General features: G+C 43.5%; 1 protein-coding gene across 1 annotated transcript; it reads left to right on the top strand.

Moving 5' to 3' along the window:
- Positions 1–19,232: 19,232 nt before the first annotated feature.
- On the top strand, positions 19,233–21,994 carry LOC134530996 (translocon-associated protein subunit delta). The gene is made up of 2 exons (XM_063366410.1): positions 19,233–19,755; positions 21,666–21,994. The coding sequence occupies exons 1-2, from the start codon at positions 19,501–19,503 to the stop codon at positions 21,924–21,926; spliced, it is 516 nt and encodes a 171-aa protein (XP_063222480.1). The 5' UTR covers positions 19,233–19,500; the 3' UTR covers positions 21,927–21,994.
- The last annotated feature ends 1,564 nt before the right edge of the window (positions 21,995–23,558 follow it).

Raw genomic sequence — 23,558 nt, forward strand, 5'->3', positions numbered from 1 at the left:
GCCTGTCGACTACAGCGAACTCTTGTATGAACGCGTGCAACCAATTGGCCAGCCCGATAAACCATTGCAGTTGTTTATGAGTGGTCGGCATGGGTTTATTGACAATGATGGACAGTTGTTGTGTCGTCGGGCGGTTCCCCTCAGCATTTACTAACAGGCCTAGGAAATCCAGCTCTGTTGTTCCCAAGTGGCATTTTTTTGGGTTGCATGTATGTCCGTGAGAGGCTAAGTGTTCCAAAATTAGCGCGAGGTGGTGCACATATTTGTCCCACATCTGCGACCAAATAATGATGTCGTCAAGATTTGCAGCAGCAAACCTGCCAGCATAGTCTCCTAACACGCGCGTCGTCATATTTTGTAAAGTGGCTGGCGCAACTTGAAACCAAAAGAGCATGGCGTAAAACTGGAAACATCGGCCATCTGGCATTGTAAAGGCGGTTTTCGGCCAATCTACCGGCTGTATGGGGACCAGCCAGTAAACTTATTTTAGATACCATGAGGAAAAGATTCTTGCGTTGCCGAGTCCCGCGATCGTATCTGCTATGTTTAAGAGGGGCGGGGCATGTTTATTGTAAATTTGTTAATAGGCTTGAAATTAATGCAGAAACGTAATGTCCCATCTTTCTTTTCTGCCAGCACCACCTGAAAATTGAACGGATTCTCGCTGGGTTCGATAATCCCATCCTTCAACATTTCTTTTACTTGATTTAGTATGGTTTGCTTGTCCGTGTGTCCGTAGCTGCCTGTAGGTATAAACATAAGGACGTGAAATTGGGTGGATATAGTTTGCTCGGTGACAGACGTACGTCTCAACAGGTCTGCAGTTGCGAACACTTCACTACGGGGTGCAAAAACATTCTGGATGACCCAGGATCACATCATCCCAAAGGTGCTCGACTACCAGGGCGATCGTGCTCGAGCTGTAGTCCCGTACCTCCACCCACAAGGTCGCGATGACCAGGGTCTGGCAGGCATTCCCAGTGGTGGACAGCTGTAGGCAGCCCGGGTGGGCCTCGAAGCCTGTCCCCTCGGCGAACCGTGTTGCGATGCAGCTATGGCTGGTGGCCTTATCAATAAGTAAATGGACCACGCGCCCATTTACTACCACTGGTATGTGCACCAGTTCACCTCTATCTGCATTCACATGCCCCAGACTCGGCACCGCTGCAGTTGTTATTATTATTATTGTTGCATCATCTCTGGTGTTGCCAGACTGCCCAGTGGGGCATGGTGGTTTAGTGCGACGCCCTAACTGTCTGTTTCCCGCCCTGTTGTCTCGCTCGGGTGCCGGCCAGTATCGATTTCTCACTGGGCAGTGCTCGTGCCAGTGGTACGTGCCATTGTGACATGTGTGACATTGCAGTGGCAGGCCCACATCGATCTCACGCCTGCGCCATGCCGGTGGTGAGCGTTCCTGGCAATGGTTGTTCGGTGATGTGATGTATGGTACTGTGGTCAGACTGGGACTAGACCCTAATGTTTGTATGGTGTTGCCGGCTACTCAGGGGTTCGATAGAGGGGGTTCATGCCGTGCGGGCCAGGGCTCTAGTCTCACCATACATAACAAGTCCAAATAAGGTTTCCGGGTCCTTTATCCACACAAACGTAAACCCTTTACATAGGACTACCGCGGACCCGCCTGTGGCAATCTCAATAGGGCGTTGTCTGTTTCCACGTTTTTTTGCTTTATTTAATACGGGACGTCCCCTCCGTGCCGATATAGACCCTTAGACCCTTTCTTACTAGAGGCGATGCTAGACACGGTTGACGTAGTTTGAGAAAAATAATTAGAAAACACCACAAGGTCTGTATGTCCCTATTCCGGTTAATACTTCACTGACATAGTCTCTGGGATTAAAACAAACAAGAACTTTTATACAATGACTCAAGCCCAACCCGATGACTGACAAACTATACAAACAGAGACTGGGAAGATGAGTAAAAAAAATGCTAGCAATGGCTAGCTTCCAACTCAATAGTTCATGGCTCACAGGACATGCGTTAAAACAAGAATGAAGAATGTCTGTCTCAAAAACACGACTGAAACTATTCCTAAACTTCCGCACGGCTCAGCTCACAACTCCCATTGACGTCACGCACGGTCAAGTCCTATCTCAGCTCAAATCCTCTCACCACCCGAGCGGATCGACGCCTCTCCCGCGACAGCTGCTTCCCATGCCAGGATGACGACTGCTCCCTACCACCACACCTGGCGTCTTTTCTCTCCTCCGCAAGTCTGCGGAACACGAGGATTGGCCACAGGCGGAAACCACGGCCAAGGCGCCCAGTGAACAATAAGACTGAAAAAATTATATGAAAATAAAAACGAAAAATATTTACATAAAAAACATATATATATACAAAAAAATAAAAGTCGAATCCCTGAAAAGAAAAACACACATGCCGCTCTGCATTACACTCTCGTAGCATCACTATGCAAGAGAGGTTGCTGACGAAGCATAACAGCCTGAAGGAGCCGGGAAGACACTTGGGTCGCCGTCAGTTCTACGGCTCTTGCGTCAGCTGCCATCACCGCCTCCATTCGTGCCGGCTGTTTCGAAGACCGTGCCGCTTTCAGGTCGTATTCAATTGCGCGTGCGTACTGAGTGAACTCCTCGACCATCTGGTGGGTGGCGTGGCGTAGATATGGACACATCTCTGGGCACATCAGCTCTATAATGTGTTCGAGCATCTCTTCTGCTCGCTTGTCGGAAACAGCCGCTTATGCAATAGGATTTTTTAAACATTGAATGCCTCTGCTGACTCTGCCAATGTCTGCTCCTGACAATACAGCTCAGCTCTGACTTTCATTTCCGTCGGCGAAACATACCTCGAATCGCCGGGTAAACTTTGCCGGAGGCATGTAGAACTCGCCAACAATGCTCCACCATGTCTTTGCGTCCTCGCATAGCACGCTCCCGACACGCCCAGGCCACTCCATGTCCGGCACGCCGTACTGCCAAAGTCTCTCACGACACATGCGCAAAAACTTTCCCGGGTTGTCACATGTTCGTCCTGCGAATTCAGGTTGGTCGATGTGTTCCACAGGTGTCGGATTGGCCCGTGCCCAAACTGGGGATTTCGGTCCTCGCTTCCCTTGTGCTACGTCCTTACATGATGCGCAGTGGTACCAATTATCCCGAAATGAGTTCTGTTCTTCTCTGGACAAACATTGCTTGTGCTTAAAAGCCCGGCAGTTCCGGCACCATGTCCCCTCGCATGTTAGTACCAAACAGCTGGTCACTGTGCATTTGAAATGTTTAAGTCCTATTACATTTCCTTGCAAAGCAACGCCGTTATTATGTGTTTCGGTGCTTTGCAAACACACGTGTCCGTCCACGAGGCACCCGTGATCCCGCCTACACACTTTGGACGCGCACACGTTACACAGTACATGCTATTAACGTCTAACATGAACTATGTTTTCACTCCGCCCGGCCCGGCACTTATTTCATTGTTGTCCGACATTCCCTTGTACACCGATCACAAAGGCTCAGCTAAACAATCCCGCGTGCTCGAAGTGGCCATGTGATCAGTCTTGTTACCCGCACTCGGTGCTCTCGGCTCTGCAACAATCGCACAAGTACACATTTACCGATCTTTCACTTGCCTCGCCACACGCTGAAGGGCGCCATTTGCTACCGAAATTGGGGTTGAAGTATTCGTCAAAGTTTAGGGCGCCACCACATGTATAAAGGTCATGTGGACCCGGCTACTCTGTTCTCAGGGCCGTGACGTAGCCCGTGTGTGGCGAGGCCCGTTTCCCCCTGTATCACTAAAAAGCTCCGAAAATGATGACAGGTGCACGAAGCTCTGTCCTCTCGCAGTGCTCGCGACTCACTTCCCGTTCGTCCTCGCTCGGCAACTTTCGGGAGCAGAGCACTGAAGTCACATCGGTGGGCACAGGCCAACACACTCTCTCTCACACACACACACACACCTCAGCAGGGCGGTTAAATGCCGGGGTCATAGAGGGTGGTGGTGGAAGGAGAGTGCTCGCAGCATGTAAGGGGGGAGGTGGTGGCACATCGGGCCCAGAAGGGCGCAGCCCGGGACGATGTAAAACGTAATACAAAATGATAACATATAGAATTTACTCACTGGTAATTTTGTCTGTACATCAGTAATCATAAAAATGTGGCGGTATTTAAATTTCTAATTTTAATTATTGTGGAAATGGCCCGCTGTTTGTGTTTATGAACAAAAAGGGTCCTGAGTCGTCGTGGAGAATTTGGAAGTTAAAAGTCCATAGCCAGTGGATTTGGAGTGGTTATTTCTTATGATGCCAGAAAGATCATTTGGCCGCAATCTCGGCTCTAGTTCTTGGACCCTGTCTGCGAACAAGCCAAATCCAAAGGAAATAGACCTTGTTGCAGACAGTTGTAAATAGGCACAAATGCCCACAGAAAAGGAATTATCAGGGAAGAGAATGGGTATAGACAATTCACCAAAACAGGGTGTTGATCCTGGAATCAGGAGGTGTCTCGCCGAGGTGCCCATGAAATGCGACGTGAAATCAGCACGATGGATGCGGAAGCACTCATAATTTAAAAAATTACGCACTAGTATAGTATAACTATAACACTTACTGACTGTTTACAAAAAGGTAACTAAAAACAAGGTTTGGGAAAACATCCCTTGATGAGGCGACTACATCTTAGTTGAAGTAGTGAAGTCAGTCGGAAGTCGTGCCAAGAAGTCCCCAGTATGGCACCTGTATCGCCTAATTAAATTTGGCACTTTGCCTTGAAAGGAAGAAGGGATGGGATACATTGGCTTCAGAGCCGAAAGTTTCCGAAGGTGTCCAAGGGAGGGGTCGAGCAATACAGACTTTGAGAACTAGGCGCTGCTGTTGGAGCCTGATCGCAGCACTATCTACTGGGGAGTGGCCGAAACAGAGTTGAAGTCGAGTCGCATATCTCAAACAAGACTACTTAAAAAACAAGGGGCTTATGGAGGAGACTGGTAGTGCGCTTTGGTGGGTCGCTAGAGGGCAGGTGTGTTGAGCAAAAATTCGAACACCCAGGGAAGAAGTAGACAACTCCACCACTAGAAGTCAGAGGTTGTACATTCGAACACCACTGTCCAGTTCTTGAGACAGGCCGTCGGTAGCTGGGGTTAAGCACCGGTCAATACTCTGGGCGGTGATTCGTGGAATAGTGGGGAGGGGCGGGGTGCTGGCTCGTGAGAAATGTCTTATCCGGAGCATCTATACGTGCTCGACAGCCCTGGAACATTAGAATTGTGCATTACTGTAAGTTCTCACCTCAGGTGAGCTCTGAGAAACGGGCTGCCCTGAAAAGCTGCAGGCACAAGTGGTCCTGGTCATGAAAGCTGGGGTGAATTTCAATCGCCGATCGTGTACTGAGACGGGGAAAAGATGAGGCAGAATGCTAGCCTCAGATACTGTGCTGGGAATGACTCGACAACTAGCCTAACAAAATTAAGTGGGAGTTTACAGTGGGCTGAACAAGTTTAAATTCCAGCTATAAAATTACTGTTAAGATGATAATTTAAAATGCAAATTTAAAATTTGTATCAAAAGTCACTATTGGTGGCACAATTTCATAAAACAAATTGAATCAACTATTTGAGAAATCCCATTAGTCCATCAGAGCAAACTTTAGGAAAACAATATAAAACTGCGCACATGAAACAAGAAGGTAAAAATGAGTATTTTATCAAAGTGATAATTTATTTAGTGTTGTTACCCAACCTATAGAATAAAATAATGTTGAGTAAATGTAATGGATTTGTAAATAATAATTATTAAAAGTCATGGACTTATGGGTTTACTCAATCTTATAGGCTATCGGGTACAATTTTGGGGTTTTACGAAGTAAGAGATGGCAGTGTTTATTATATAACTGGTTAATTTAAGTTACTAATGTACAAACAAAATGTATAAGACAAAATACATGCATACAAAACTTTATCCAGGATGACATTGTTTTGAATATAACATTACTCTTACAGGAAACCCTCAAAACCCATCATAACATGTTCAAAAGTTTTCTTCACTGTAGGCTACATTATAATGTTCCATGCAACATCAGAGACATCCTTATCACATGTAGGCCAGTCGAAAAGTTGTTGATAAAACTGCTGCACATACACATCATGAGGTAGGTACATAGGTACTCAATTTCTGCAGATCCTCCATCTTTTTCTTCTGAATAGGACGTTTCCCAGCAGGATAGGCTGTAGTTGTCGGGAGGGCAATAATTCCCTTCCTTGTGTTGCGAATGTGGAATGTACTTGTCAACAGTCTATTAATATAGTCCCTAGCCACTACTACACCGTGTGTAGTAGTTGTGTGTGAGAAGTGCATGAACTTTGATGGTTGCAAAGTTATTTTTCGATCCTTAGGTATGCTTCTTCTTGCAGATTCTGCAGACAACATTAATTTCTTAAAGTAGAATGGCCACCAACTTTTGAAGTCAATGATTTCGGTTGAATCTTCAATCAATATTGCCAGGAATGCCTGTTTATTGGAAGAGTTGAGAATGATTTCCATGTATTCCTTAACCATATACACCCGGTCTCTTCGTTTGATTTTTCTTTTCAATATGGCAAAATCCCGATTACATGGCAAAAAAACTGTGACCCCTCATTGGGTAATATTGATCTACTGTTTCGAATCTGCCTGTGGTAGTCAATGTTGAAAAGAGTCTGGTTATAGTGTGATTTCGATTCTGTGCTCCACAACCATTTGAAAAAATGTGCAAATGCTTCACACTTTTGCTTACAGCTGATTCAATGTATCTCATTAAGAATGTGCAGACCTCATTAGGCCCTTTTCCTGCCACTCCTTCATGGTAAACAAAAAAATAAGCACTCCCATCTTTTAGTCTATGGATACAAAACACACTAACAGTTAGTTGCCTTAAATAAAAGGCTTCCTGAATGGGAACGCAAGGGATATGCAGGTTTTGCATATAATCAATACAAATTCCGCAAACAGTATCATCCGTCTTGGAAAGATTTTCTATTTCCTGAAGTGTGGAAAAAATTTTTTTTTTGCACGCTGTAAATGAATCTGTTTCTCAGACTCAATAACTCGTTTGGCAGTGTCGTTGAGAAACGTGCTTTTAAGTTTGACATTAAACTCTTCGCAACAACAGCATGTATCAACTTGCGGGCGGCCAAAAGACAAGGAGAAATTTTCTTTGAAAAGTTTCAAGTAGTAATTATAACTTACTGTTTGACCAGGACAGTCACGTCTGTACAAAGAGTGCATGATCTTAACATTAAGTTAGGCATCCAAATAATTATATTCCCGGGCCCTGTAATGAGATGTTTTAACGGGAAAGGAGGCAATATGTGATTTTACAGCATCAATAACAGTACCTGATTTGGCATTCCCAGGAACATTTAGTCCACGTTTGTCTCGTGGAGATTTGCCTTCACAAAGTAATGACGGCAGTCTACGCACTCTATCATCTGTTATTCCATGCATATTTACAAAAGCTTTTTTGCACACTTGGTACATGCCTGAAGATGTTGAGATTTCATAAATAAAAGTACAACCTCGTGAAGGTTTTGATGATTCTTCTGCGCTCTTGCGTTGTCTGCGCCGATGCATTTTGGTAGTAGATATCAAACTCTGTAAATAGCTATCCTGCTCGTTCTTTGTCTCGGAACTGTGAAATTTAGACATTATCACTTGTTGTTCCTGCTTTGATATCACAGTGTATCATTTTCGCCTGCATCTAAAATAAACAAACATATTCATTTTTGTTTAATGATAGTGTGTTGGCTTAACTATTACTACAAGAAAGACATATCGTGAGAGAGGTTAACATACTTGCAGTCTTCACCTGGAGTCTTGGCAGCAATATATTTTCCAGACCAGTTAATATATGCTTCACCTGTCAGTATTGCTTTCTTTATAACAGAATTCTTGTATTTCTGTACGTTTGTATGACTTCTTTTGCGTTTATATTGTTGAGCAACGTCATCTTCACTTGAATCCATCATTAAGGGCGCGGTTACACGGGAGTCTGAACTACTTCAGGTGAACATGTTCAGCTGTTGAGTGCGGTTACACACAGTCTGAACATGTTTCGTTCGAGGCCATTTCCCATTTAACTTAAACAGGTTGGCAAAGTAGTTCAGATCGACATATCTTCTACATTAGCCTCTGATTGGCTGTTTAGAATATAAACAGTCCTTTGCAGAAATTCAAGATGGAAAGTGTTCCTGGCACAAGTTCGAGTAATATTTTACCGAATGCAACAAAAAAAATCAACAGGTAATCATACATATATATATATATATATATATATATATATATATATATATATATATTTATATTAATTGATCCTGACCTTAATTTTCTTAACACTGAGATAGGTACTCTCGCTCAAAAAATAATAAAAAATAAGTTTATAAAATTTTACTGTGCACGTTGTATGAATTCCCCATTTGTAAAAAAATATTGAGCAATATAAAAACACATTCCATTTCTGCTGATAATACTTTATAAACAAGTGAGAAAATCCCGCGTTTTCTGCATACAAAATAGAGACGATCAACAACACATTCATTCGTTAACAGTAGACAATCGGTTTGAGAGCTGAACACACTTTTCAGCAACTACCGTGTAACCGTACACTTTCGCGTTTGTAAACGTGTTTACTTAAACATGTTCACCTGAAGTAGTTCAGGGTCCCGTGTAACCGCGCCCTAAATTGTAAACAAATAAGAAAAAACCATTGACAACAGAGAAACAAAATACAATCAAGTCATGGCCTACAGTAAAATAATAAGCAGCCGGAGATATTGTTGGTAAATAAATCGTTTAATTCTATTCGGACTTATGGGGTTTCTCTCTCTTGTGTGATCACCTCTGATGTATATCATGCCTAACATTTGGAGGACATGTGGGGTGTCTCGCTAGTATGTAGAACTAACTATGTAGTACCAAAATCCATGGATAACACATTTTCACATTTTTTGTGACTTATGGGGTTTCTCAAATAATTGATTCAATTATTGAAAACAGTAGAAAATAATTTTAAACACACAACATCTGGTGTAAATAAAACACAGAATTGTTCAAATGCACATATGTCAAACAAATCGCGCCACTACCTTTGGGAAGGGTGAAGTAGGTGTGAAATGGTGTGGAAGTATGTAAAAATAAGGAGAAATGAGGGGGTGTTCACTGCCAGCTGGTGGAGATGAGAAGGAAATGGCCTTGCACCAGCTCACAGGAGAGTATGAGGAAAAGCTTGATTCAGGGAGTGGGAACTTCCAATTAGGCGAAGGGCTTTTGTGTGGCAGACAACATGGACTTTAGTTCAGGTTGCAGGCCACTGGGAATGCATGAAGTGGTCTATTAAAGAATAAAGGAAATATAACTGTGGGCTGCCAGGCATGCTGCAAATGATAACACGAGCATTGAAGAGTGGCACCTTGTTGTTGGTGAATGCAAGGTACTTTTTGATAGCATCTAATCGTGCAGCACTAATCATAAAATATACTAATATAACAAAAAGCACAGAATAAACGCCTGGTACTGCCAGGAAGTGACTGTGTTGCCCTCAAGTAGGGGAAACAATGGAGTTAGAGCGACACAAGGAAACTGTGTTTTGAAAGTAGCAAATTTTATTAACATAAAGAAATAATGCGATAGAACAATAAACATAACACTCAGTTTGTCTTCAAATATGATTATTCTTCCTTGGACTTGTCCCGCTTGAATATGCCTTCTGGCTATCAATACCAAAATAAGATTTATGTGAATAATTAGAATTACACATAAATTGACTGTGTATTTAAATGTTACAAAATAATAGAAAATCTCTGAAGTTCATAAGCTCGCTTTCCTCTAAGCACCAATAGCGAGTTACAAAGTACATTAAATATAAGAATTTATATAAGAAAAATTAGGTACAAAAGAATATTAAGTCTTTGTTTTACCAAAATATTATTGTGTGTTATAAGTCTTAAGTTCAAAAGCAGTCTTGTGGCTTACAACAAAATTTATGTGTAAGAGACCCCTCGTGTTATTGTGTCCAATACAGCTGGAACGAGTCGCAACTGTGGGTTGCGCACCGGCCATCCAGTGCCCTGCTTCCCTTACGATGCAGTGGATAGACATCGTTAGTGCGCTGTTGTCCCGGAACTGGAAGTTCCCTTGACGACTGCGAAAAGAGTTGCGAAGGACAGGCCACATATCCCTTGAGCTGGGCTGAAGTGCTGTCTGCACCTGGCACAATCACTCTAGTGTTTCTTAACTTCAAAGTGCATACTCTAATATGATGTACATGTAATTATTGGTGTACTTCGGTCTAAATCGGTAGTTTTACCATACTGCCCTTGATTTGCCTACTCGCTGAATACCTTGGTACTTAGTCACTGACTATCTAGTTGCGCTCCCATGTTTCTACTCCCGAATTGGGCTTCGTGGAGGCTAAGTCCCATACCGGACTACAGTGTTTGTTTGGGTAGAGTGACGGTCTTCTTTTGGTCCAGGCAAGGCGGCAGCAGGTCTCCTTGCTGCTAAGCAGCGCTTCTGCTGATCGCTGCTAGCGTCGGCTGGTAGTTTGCTCCTTAAGCGCCGAGGTCGGGTGTTTATTTACCCCTCAGGTCGTCTTCCCCTATGTTCTCCGACCATTCAGAACCCCGTGGTCACTCCTACTTCACTCTGGACAGTCGGAGGGAAGGGAGGTCATGTGATCAGTCACATGACTGCTCCTCAGTCACGTTGTTACCCCCTCCACAACAAGACTCTAGGTGGGTGCGAGTGCACTGGGAGAAAGGTGGATCGCCTTTTGGGTTACCCCCACTACACAGGGGTGTAGCGTGGGTGGCAGTCACTTCATGTGGGACCACCCCTACAAACGGAACACACCACTAGCCCATGTCACGTGAGTCAAGCGAGCCATCGACGCCGGAAAGTGCCTTCACAGATTACGTCCAAATGCCAACACCACCAAACAGTTCTCATGCATCATAAATTGCTGTGAGTAATTAAGTTTTTTTAATTTATAGAACCCTTAAAAGTGAAAGTGCATCGTAGGGGTGCAGCGGTTTTCCCCGTGGGAAACCGCAATTAATAAAAATCCGTAAGTCCCTTGCGGCCTTCCGCCAATAATTAACCACAGTGTTAATCAACCTAATTTACCTCCTTGTTTTTTCTTGCAAATAGCTACTGGAGAAGTCAACAAGTGACAGACAGTCTCCAGCTTGACTTTTTATTTTCAAATATAATTAATCTATTGATTGTTTTGTATTATTATTATAGGCCTTCCAAGAACTAACAACTAATTCAGACAGATGTCATTAAGTTACGAGTGTCCTATAAATAATAATGACTATAATTATGATTATAAAATTGGAATAACGGCACATTAGAAATTTCGTGCGTCATGACGCTTCCTCCCCTCCCATACCGGCACAAAGTGGCAGTAGAGTTTTACTCACGGGCCGGGGCGGACGTGTGATCCCGTGGGGAGACTTTAACTTTTGTACTCCTGATTCTTCATTCTGGTAACTATCATAATTCAATAAAACCTCTTTCCCCTCCCCGCGTGCACCCGTGCCCTTTTCCGGTGCAGGGCTTATCCCGGCCTCTTTAATTTTTGCTCGTCGCGGAACAACGGTTCGCGACGCAGTCACCTTACGGTCCGGGCCAACTCCCGCGAACAGAACTTACAGAACTTAATGTAATTCGTTCCAGCATACGACTGCCAACTGCAAGCTTAAAGACTTTGCCCCTTAATATTATCTTCGTGGGCCCGGGACTCACACAGGTGTGCCCGGGCACGATGCTATCAACAGTTCATCACGGGAGTGGCTGTTAATCCACCCAAACCTCTTCGTCGACCCACAAACCAATGGAGGGATCTTGTTTGCAAGTGCCGCAACGTAACATCCATGTAATATGTAATTAATTATCAGTGCGAGTGTATGTAGTGCCAACGTATTTTTTGTCCAGTGTAACTGTGTAACTTGTGTCCCCATCCACACTATGTGAGATGCAAGATTAAAAAAACCAGCACCTAAATACCGTTTCTTTATTTCGCAAATGCCTCCTGAACAATTAGGAAACAGTCCTCTATACTGTTTAGGGCCAGTGCGTATTAGAAGTAGGGCCTCCCTCCCACCAACAGCCGTCGATCCTAGTGGAACACGCAGGGGCAAAAACCCACGACCACCTCGGTTAATCCTCGAATTAACCTGGCACCCGCCGGAGATTTCCTTTAGAGCCACTGAAAAACACTAGGACCGCCCCGGGTCTTGATCCTGTGACCGCGGGTGACGGCAGCATTTTAGCACTACACCATGAGACAGACTTTACAATTGAAGAAAACAAATCGGATTAATATTATCTTTGTTAGATTAAACTTTAACTGAAAATTGTAACAAAGTTACAAGTTATTGCTATGTATTCAAAAAAAACTAAAAGTCCTAAACTTTGCCTGACGTTTAGAAAGAAACAGATTAAAAAAATATATATATCTACTATTATACGAAACTCATGTTAATAAGGGGACACCTACTGCTAGAGCCGTTAGTTTACGGCTGACCGCGATTTTCACTATGCCTACGAGACATGCCAAGGCAAAGGATAAGAAGTTGCCAGACCTAACTATAGACTGTGGCCGGCCTCGGTTCTACGATGGTCTGGCAACACTGCGACCAAAAGTTCCACTTTGGTGCCACTAGAGGTGGGTTGTTACAGCAATTTTCGGTATCTGTTCTAACCTGATACTGATACAGCATTGAACCATGTTACAAGTCTCTGATACTTCTGTATCAGACGGTCCCAGGAGGCAACAAAGCTCCGCGTACGCAGACTGTGCGACCGGAAGGAGAATCTGATACATTATTTATCACGCCTGGTAATTCTCTACCTCTGATACTCTCATGCCCGCCTGATACAGCCAGTATCAATCAGTTCAACATTCACTGCAGTTCGTCCTGGCCGTGTATCAGCATGTACATTGTTGCGGGCTGTCATGCTTTGTAGTTAGTATTTTTATAGTGAAATAAGGAATGGATAAGTGCACGGAAAAGACTTAATTTGTGTGGAATTTTTTCACGGAAAATAATGAGTTTGCTAATTGTAATTTGTGTAAACAAAAACTGAGTTATAAATCATTGACTAATCTGAAGAAACATTTGAAATGTAAACATTGATATAGTATGCTCACTAATGTACCTATCTGTTTTTTTATTTTTTATTTTTGATATAATCGTGAATTTTTAATGTATAAAAACACTAGTTACTAATTGTTTTCGAAAAAAGAAAGTCCATGTGTTGATTACATCTGTTATTAGTGTCAACTGAGAATTTATTTGCATTTTCATAGCTGTTAGGTGCACAAATATAAATATTATATCTTGTATTAATGTACTTTTTAATATTAAAATTTCGTTAGTTTTATTATTGAACGAGACGGTGCACGCACTGCGCACTGAGCGTACTTTGAAGTAGGACAATAAACAAAACGACTTGTAACCAGGGCTGCCACTCTGATATTCATGAAAAACCTAGATAACCTACAAAAAAACCCAGACACATGGGTAAAAAACCCAGATGCGTCTAAAATGCTATCGTTGAAAATGTTTGCGTACTAATTCAAAAATATAAACATAACTGGTTTTAATATAAAACAATTAATTACCTTACAAGACTGAAAACGGTTAAATACAACCAATACAAGAAAATTACACTGCAGCAAAATGGCTGTATAAGTAATTCTTGGACCAGCACATATCATAAAAAAACCTACAAATATATACATGACAAAACAAACACCATCACTGCATTCTTTAAACCGGTAATTGTTTTTATAAAACTGCATCATGTACGTTAGTCTTTATTCAGAGTCTGATTCTACAAGATTGGTTTTGTGTTCTGCAAGCCTCTTTGAAGAATGTGTCTAATTTAATATTCGACTTAGCTTCTTGAAAACTAGTTTTGTGTTTATATGTATTTTTTTGTGTGAAACACATAGACTTGTTTGCATTTATCAAACAGATATTGCAACAGATACAGTAGCTACTACCTTTATTATTGTTTTAGGTATAAAAATAATTAAAATTATAAAAAACCTAGAATTGTTGGAATTCATTATTTAAAAACCCAGAAACCCAAACACCATTGGAAAAACCCAGATCTGGGTGGAAAAACCCATGAGTGGCAGCCCTGCTTGTAACAATATATTATTATTACTTAACCTGCAATTGGGCTTTCACCCGGTGGCAAGAACTCCCACTCACTCCCCTCTCCCCCCCCCCCTCCATCAGCTTTCTCCTCAGCTCCCTCCCATCCCTGACCTCCACCATTTCCTCCCCCAGCCCATTCCACTCCCTCCCCGTCCTCACCAGGAAGGTGTTCCGCCCTCTCTCTGTCCGCCTCCACACCCTCTGGAGCTTACATCTGTGGTCTCTTCGTCCTCTGTACTCCCCTCTATGTACTTTGCTTCCCAATTGCCCCCATCCCCCTTCCCCCTTCAGCACCTTGAACATCCTGACCAACCTTTCCACTCTTCTTCTCCTCTGTAACGTTTCCCACCCCAACTCCTTAATCATTTCCGTTGGGCTATGCAGTTTCCCATCCTGCCCCTCCCTCCTTCTCCACATTCCCATCACCCACCTAGCCGCTCTGCGCTGCACCCCTTCCAGCTCCTTCACCTCAGTCACCAGGTAGGGGTCCCAGACCGCCGCCGCATACTCCAACATTGGCCTGACCAATGTGGAGTATGCCTTCTCCTTTGTCCTCCTCCCAGCTCCCTGCAGGGTCCTACCAAGCAACCCCAGCGCCTGCCTTCCCCTCCTGACCACCCCCTCTATGTGCTCCGCCCATCCTAGGTCATTTTTCAGTGTCACCCCCAGGTACTTATATCCTGCTGCCTCTCTTATCTCCTGCCCCTTCCAGTAATATACATTTCGTGTGACTTTCCTCCTCTTTGTAAATCTGACAACTTTTGTCTTACCAACATTCAAGGACATTCCATTTTTCTCCGTCCATTGCTCCAACCTTATCAAGTCCTCTGTTAAACATCCCCCTTCCCCCACAACCTCATACACTACACAGTCATCTGCAAATAGCCTCCATCTGGCTTTCATGCCCTCCCCCAGATCGTTTATCATAATTGTGAACAACAGAGGCCCCAGCACACTCCCCTGTGGCACCCCCGACGTCACTTCCCCCTCCTCGGAGCTTTCCTCACCCACTCTCACTCTTTGTCTTCTATTCCTCAGGAAATCACCCACCCAGTTTACCACCCTTCCATCCCTCACCAGCAACTCAACCTTTTCCATTAACCTCCTATGGGGGACCTTATCAAACGCCTTTTCAAAATCTATAAAGATTGCATCTATCTGCTTCCCCCCGTCCACCGCTTCCACCAGGTCTTCCAACAGCCCAGCCATCTGGGTCTCGCATGAGAACCCCATCCTGAATCCATGCTGCCTGTTATCCACCCACCCCAGATCTTCCATTTCCCCCTTTACGTACCTTCCTACCAACCTCTCCATCACTTTTCCTACACAGGACGTCAAACTGACCGGCCTGTAACTTCCTGGCTCCGCCTTATCATTTCCCCCCTTGTAGATGGGAACTACCACTGCCTCCTTCCATTCCATTGGTAGTTTCCCCTCCTCCAGAGACTGCTTGAAAACCTCCAACAGGTACTTCCCAATCTCCCTATCACCCAACTTCAAATGACTATTCCCTATACCATCTGGCCCAGCTGCCTTTCTCCCTTTCAACCTCCTGATCACCTTAATTACATCTGTCAGTCGCAGCTCAAAGGCCTTCCTGCCCATTAAACTGTCGTCCTCTTTACCCTCCCATGCCTCCCCCTTTGTAAATACTGCCAGATATTGCTCCTGCAGTAAGTCTGCCTTTTCCCTGTCCTCTGTATATTCCTGCCCCCCTCCTCCTCTGAGAACCCCTATTCCCTCCTCACCCTTCACTCTTCTTATGTATCTGTAGAGCTCCGCCCCATTTACCGTCCCCCCTTCCCCCATCAGCTGTTCCATGTAAGCATCCCTTGCTTCCCGCGATTTCCTCCCTAGTTCCTTCCCAAGCGCCTTCATTTCCGCCTCTATCTCCTCTCCCCCAAGCTTCCTTGCCCTCGCATGCAGCCTCCTACATTTCCTTTTCAACACTTTCAACTCCCTTCCATAGTAGGGAGGGTCACCTCCTTGGCCTACCCTCCTCTGAGGTACAAAACGTGTAGCCATCTGTAGCAGAATATTTCTTAAGGCAGCCCATCTACCTTCGAGGTCCTCTATATCTACCCATCTACTGTATTCCCCCTTCAGGAATGCCTCTGCCCCCACTCTATCAGCCTTACCCCAACAGTTTACCACGTTTCCCCTCCTTACCCTTTTCTCCCTCCAGCCCACGTCTAACTCCACTACTGGGATCCTGTGATCACTGATGCCCTCCATTACCACACTTCCCCTGACCGCCTCCATTGGTCTCACAAGTACCACATCCAACAGGTTCCCGTCATCCTGCTCTCCTCTCCTGGCACCTTTTCTGGTGCTTTCAGTCACCACCTGCTCCAGTCCTCTGTTTGCCAGTTGAGATGCCCATCTCTGTTCCCTTGACCCCATCCCCTCCGGCCCCTTTTCCCATGCCACCCCTGGCATGTTCAGATCCCCCGCCACTATCACCCACTTGCCTTCCCCTAGCATGTCCAACCTGTCCTGCACCTCCCGTATGGCTTCATCCCCTTGCCCTGGTGGCCGGTACACCGCAATCAGCCGTACATTTTTCTCTCCTACCTGGAACTGCATCTCCAATAACTCCGCTCTCCCCCCAACCCATACAACCCTACCACAGAGTCCCTCTCGCATGCACACCATTACCCCTCCTCCATTCCTGTTCCTGTCCCTTCTAAATATTTCAAAGTGTGCTCTCTTCAGTTCCCCATCTCTAATTTCCTCGTCCAACCATGTCTCCACCGCTACAATGATATCCGCCCCATAGGCTTCCACCCTGCCCCAGAACTCCTCCACCTTCTTATATATACTTCTACAGTTTATAACTGCGACTTTTACATATTGGCATTTTCCCCTTTGCGCCTCTGTCCCTTCCGCCCTGATACGAGTGCCCCTTCCCCTTAGAACCCCGATTTCCAGCACTCTTGCAGCCCTATCCAACTCCACCCCCCTCTTTCCTCCTTCCTCGCTCCCCGTCCAACCAATCTGAGTTTTGTTGACTTTAGCTGTCACCTCCTCCCTAGCATTGCTATCGGCTCTATATTCACAATCACCCCCCTTCTCTCCACCTTCCTCACTATCTAGTTGCTATCTTCTTCCCTGCTGCTCAAACCTTGCCCTTTCCAAATGGCCAGAAGTCTCCCTTCCTAGCAGGTCTCCTAGCATCCATTTTCCCCTCTCTGTTAGGTGAACCTGATCCCTGCCCACACAGTCCTGCCCCACCCATTTCCTGCTATCTACCAACATGGCTCCCAAGTCCCTACACACCCTCTCATACACCTCGCTGACCGCCGCAGCCTTGACATAGTTTATACCCCTCCTTACTAGTACCCCACTGACCACAACTCTGGCTACAGGGAACTTCTCCTTCACCTTGCCCACTAGCCCCCTCATATCCTCCTCTACTTCCCTCCCCACCACTCTACCAGCCACATCATTTCCCCCTACATGAACAACCACCACCTTAACTTTACTGCTTCCTTTCATGCAGCCTACCCTCTCCCCCAAGTTCCTAATCTTTGCACCTCCAAACGCAGCTTTATATATACTTCCTTTCCCCACCCCCTGCAATTCTACCCCCTTCACAATAGAGCTGCCCAGGAAAATCACTTCGGGCTCCTGTCTAACTATTGTACCCCTTTTCGTATCCCTGCCCTCTTCATGCCTGTTCACATCTACGTTGCTTGTACCCACAGCCTTACTGCCGGCCTCCTCCCGCACCCTCCTTGCTACCCCTTCATTCTGCAACCTGACACCTGTTTCCTGAACTTCCCCAGTACATGCCTCTGCATATGTGGCCTTAACAGCTTGAGTCCTTACTTTCTCCCTCCCTTCCAGCTCCTCCACCCTCCTGCGCAGCCTATCTACCTCCACATCAGCCTCCTTTCTCATCTGCCTTTCCTTCTCAACTTCCTCCTTTGTCCTCTTCAGCTCGCACTCCAGCCTTTCGACCCTTACTAACACACTTCTCAACCCATCCTCCCTTTTTACTTCTTCCTCTACCCTCTCTAATCTATGTTTTATTTCCATCTCCTTCCTGTACAACACCTCACCTAATCCTTCTTTCAAATCGACTTCCCTCCTTGTCCCACTCAGACCCTCAACAATCTTTCCTCCCAGAATATCACCAATGAAATTGAGTGCCCAGTCCTTACCCACATCTACATTCCCTCCTTCCCTCTGAGTTCCTGACACCCCACCTACCAGCTCCTGGCTACCACTGCTTCCTGCCATTGCCACTACACTTCCTGAACCCTTGTTATCCTTGTCACAATCCTTACACATCCACTCCTGCCCCAGACTACCCAGCTCCCCCTCCTCTAGTCCTGCACACTCCGTATGGACCCAGCCTTCGCATTTGTCACACCGTACACCACTCTCTCCATCTTTCCACACCTTTTTACAACCCACACATTTAAGCTTCGACTTACATTTCACCCTACCCATTTTGTCACAATTCACTATTCTACACTAACCTATTACCCAAATAACTTAAATAATATATAATCCTACTGTAATAACCAACAGATAATCCTACACCTTAGATCTTATTTCTACTCTAATTAAACGGCCACGTGGCGACCGCAAATCAACACAACACTACTACCTCCTTATGCAAAAGATTAAACACTAAAACCCTTAATTCTTATCTACATTGATACAAAATATATAATGTTACGCTGCTATCTTAGTATACTCCCTTCTCAACTCCTTTGTACTCCTATAATTCCACCATTTCCGCAGAGCTCAATTCCACATCACATTACTTGCCCGCCATCTTTGCGCCTCTCCTTCAAGGCTTCAACGCCTTCCCCTGCGCTTCCTCCCCTACATTCTTTCCCTTCTTTATCCCTTATTCGTCGTTCCTGCTCCCTCCCCTTTCACAAGCTCCGCCCAAGTGACCGTCATCTGCGATCGGGTACTGCGCTCATTGGCCGTGGTGTTGTTCCAGTTGAATTCTGAACTGATACTAAAGTCTCTGATACTTTTCAAGTGTACTCAGTTGCCGTTCCTGATACAGGCGCGTATCAGTGACAAAGTATCAGGTTGATACTTTTCGACCCACCTCTAGGTGCCACGTCGGCTCTCATTTGTTTTCACTGAAATGAAATGTGACGCGTTGTATGACGTGTGTGGTGTATATGTATCCTCGATAGCTATACATCGCATGCTTTTAGGTTAGTTCTCCTGATTTTGCCACGCGTTTTGTTTTGCAAGAAAGTGTTCCAGATTTGTGTTGCAGGATAAACGCTGATACTACGATTCCTTTAGTGGTATAGCAGCGCATTAATTAGACGAATTACGATGGCTTGTTTTCTTAGTTATGGATTTTTAACGTGTGTTTTGGGGTTTTTATCTGCTGTCTCGGCTGATACTTGCGTTCAGCCGGAGGTGGTTGCCTCGGCGTACACTACACAAGATGCGACAATCCTGACTAGTATTGCTTTCGTTGCAGAATTCTCTTTAACATGCAGGAATAATGTTAAAGGCGTAATTTTGTATGCTGAAATCAACGGCAAGACAGTTCCAGCTGCTAGAATAGGTGATTCCAAATACCAGGTAGGTTAAAGAGCCGAATTACATTTTGTAAGTTTAAATTTGGGCTTTAGAAAACTCTCGAGAAAAGTTATTAACCATTTGTGAAATATTAAAGTGTTTTACAGGCACAGTTAGAAGGTAATAATCGGATATCGCGACTATATTTAATGCTTGTATTTCATTTGTGTTGTTTTATTAGAATAAGTATGTAAGTGTATTATGAAATGTTTGTTTTGTTATATTGCATTTAAAGTATGTACTATTTTGAGTGACGTAACGAACGAGACTAATGGGAGCCTATAATTTGAATTGAATTGTTAACGTCGTTCATTTTCTGTGAAGAATATATGCAGTGCACTGAGGTAGCTGACACTAGAGGTGGGTCGAAAAGTATCAACCTGATACTTTGTAATTAGTGTATTTTTAATTCTCCATACGTGGCTACAGTTGTGCTAAACAAAGAAATACACAATCGCGAGTAAACAATGAATGGCAGTGGCAGTGTGAAAACACATGTACTGTAATGTAAGCTTTAAACTTATTTTTCATGAACAAGTAGGAATTAAGAAACCATCCCTCCATGGTAAATTTATGGACGTGTGTAGTATGTGAAAACTATGTTTTCTGATTTTTCTTTCTGTTCTATAAAGCAGTGATGTCCGATAATTACTTATAACAGATATCTTATTTGAAGTTACATTTATTTTACAATGTCAATGTAAAAATGTGCACACGCACCATGGACCAAAGTTATAAATACAGTCTATAGCGCATATGTGTTTCTGCTATACCCATGAGTCAAAGTTGCTCAGATAGCTGAGAAGCTGACCGCATGTGGTGGAAATAACCTGTACATATGTGAACATTTGTGATAGCAAAAATATTCAGAAATACACTCAATCATCATAAAAAGAAATAACCATTGTAAAATTTAAATTACTTATAATCCTGGGATTGAAACCTTTGATAACTAAACATTTTTTACATAAAGTTTCTGTGTAGTTAGTTCAAAGGTTAAGAGACCGGGGCAGTTGTCTAGATAATAAAAATATTGATGATGTCACCAACATGGTGGCGCTGATGTCATTACCACTTCTACATTCTTACAGGACAGGCGCGGGAATATCAAAGTTTTGGGCGGTGAACATTCACATGCTTTTTCTGCACGAACCACGTTTCTCGATCAAACTAACTTTTGGGTTTCGTATTCTATACTACAGCCTTACCTATTCTGGCATAGGACACGATAGCGAAGTAACATTTTACACACATTTTAATCAGGTTCTGTACTTCAGTCCTACCTATTCAAGTATAGAACACAATAAATACCATATATACATTTCCTACGTATTGTATTATATACTACAATCCTGCCTAGTTTATTATATTTGGCAATACCACATTTCATAATTTAATAATAGAACACTGAACGGAAAATATATTCCATACACTAATTTATTTTTCTCAACATCATCTTTTACAAACCAAGCATGTGAATATTCCCAATCCAATATTCCCATGCTTATACTGTAAGAACGTAGAGGTCTTAATTACTACAGCACAGTCTTATTGATGACTTCGATATCCCTACAATATGGCAATGTATTTATACACACGCACACACACGCAGTAACAATATTAACACCAGGACCAGAGTTAGAGGTGGGATAATTATAAAGGGGCACTTGCTCCATCTTTAGCCAAAAAATTTGACACATAAAACAATAAATAAAACCATAGAAGCAGTGTGGAATAAATAAAAATAAATTAACATCCAAGCTATTGTGGATTCATTGTGTATTAAGTATCTTGTGTTGTATTGTTCCCTCACCCCCCAAAACTATTTTCATGGTTTAACGTACGTTCAGCAAAGGAAAAATCCATTTGAATGGACCAGCAGAACGAGTAATGATGTGCAATGACCTGTGCAGGTGAGCTGGACGGAAGAGGTGAAGAAAGCGCGCAGTGGCGACTACAGTGTGAACTTGTACGACGAGGAGGGCTATGCAGCCTTGAGGAAGGCAGCGCGCAACGGAGAAGACCCCTCTGCAGTGAAGCCACTTGTAACTGTCATGGTGAACTACCCTGGAGCATACCAAGGCCCGTGGGTCAACTCTGAGTTCATGGCCGCAATCCTTTCACTACTCGTTTGGTACCTTGCGTTTTCTGCTAAATCCAAGCTGTTAGCTTAGTGTGTGTGTACATGCAATGTTTTTATATTTTCATTTATGAGAGTTGAAATAAATATACAGAAAACATGCATGTTGTTATCAATTTGAATTACTTGAAGGTAATTATTAAAGGTAATAGTATGAAAATTTAATGACTAATTCTTGATAGCCATAGTAGTATCTGCTCATTGATAATTTGTCAGATGACTTCTTTTTCATTCTTTGTCCTTTAGAGACAGCAGTATCTACACGAAAGTCGTGTTCTGATTGGTACTTTTTGTATACAAAACTATCATTTGACCTGATTTTTTGGACAAAATTTGTGATGTATTTTAGTAGTATCCATTTTGCCAGTTTGCTTACAATTTAACAAATTGCTGCCTCATTAGTTAAATACTGTTGAAGCAATATTAATAAGTGCCAAACCAGTTGGAATACACCTAGGTGTCAAATGATACATTTTTGTTTATTATATATAATTATATGTACATAATATAATTAAGTTAATCAGTCATCCACTGAGAAAGCCCTGAGGATAAAAACAAAAGTATAGAATGAATTTGAGTTTAAACTGAATTAAAGTATACGGCGAAGTCCCGAGGATGATGGTCGATTGGGGTGAACAATAGTAGCTGAGGGTGCTGGATGGCATCCTCACGTCAAGACACAAACCCTTCACATAAGTTAGGACAGAATATTAAGTTCTACAAACTATTTAAACTGATAGTACTTAAAATTTTAAAAGTAAGAGAATATCTTACTTCCTCAGGGTGTGTTCAGAATGTCACATTCCCTCTGGAGTCAAATGAATAAAATAAAAGTTGTGTATGTTGTTAGATGGAGATAATAAAGAATAACACAGCCCTTAGGGTATGCAAAAATAAATAATTAATAATGCTTATTTTTGGTAAGAAGCACTGACATACAATGCCTGTAAAATAATGCCAATATTGGGAGAAGGGGTGGGGGATAGTGGAGTTGCATCTGGCTTTACAGGGGTGTAGCCCCTGGGCAGTGACAACTTTTATACATCTTAAAAACATTATGCAAAACAACAGGAAGACCAATGCATGATGTCACCTTTAAAATACCTTTAGCCTTGGATTAGAAAATGAATGAACTGTGGCTTAACATATACCGTATTCACTCGCGTAATGTCCGCCCTCGCATAATGTCCGCACCCTTTATTTATATATCCTTAAAAGAAAAAATTAAAAATTCGCATAATGTCCGCACCAGTCGTCTACGGCGGGCAACACAACTTTGGCCACCCCTAAAGGACGCAGTACGAATGGAAAGTTGACGGCTCTGTAAACAAAGCCGTGACCTTGAGCTGTCCTTTCTCTCCTGTTCTGAAAGGGTGGGGAAATTCGTTGAACTGAACAAAGCACGGTAACGGTAAACACAGCTGACCAATGACCAACACGCACGCAAGTTCAAGGCATGAGTGCGTAAAGGCCCCGCCCGCGTATAAGCCCCCCTCCTTGTTTTGTAAACATTTTTGAGAAAAAATGTAAAAACGCATTTTTCTGGGTTTATCTGAGGGCAGGGCAGCTTGGCATGCATCAAACAAGCCATGTATTGTGAGCGGCAGGAGGTGATTTTGTAAGCGGCAGTGATAGAGAGACTGCTATTATAGTTTGTCTGTTCTCA

The sequence above is a fragment of the Bacillus rossius genome, chromosome 3, assembly GCF_032445375.1.
Source record: "Bacillus rossius redtenbacheri isolate Brsri chromosome 3, Brsri_v3, whole genome shotgun sequence".
Classification (NCBI taxonomy): Eukaryota; Metazoa; Arthropoda; class Insecta; order Phasmatodea; family Bacillidae; genus Bacillus; species Bacillus rossius.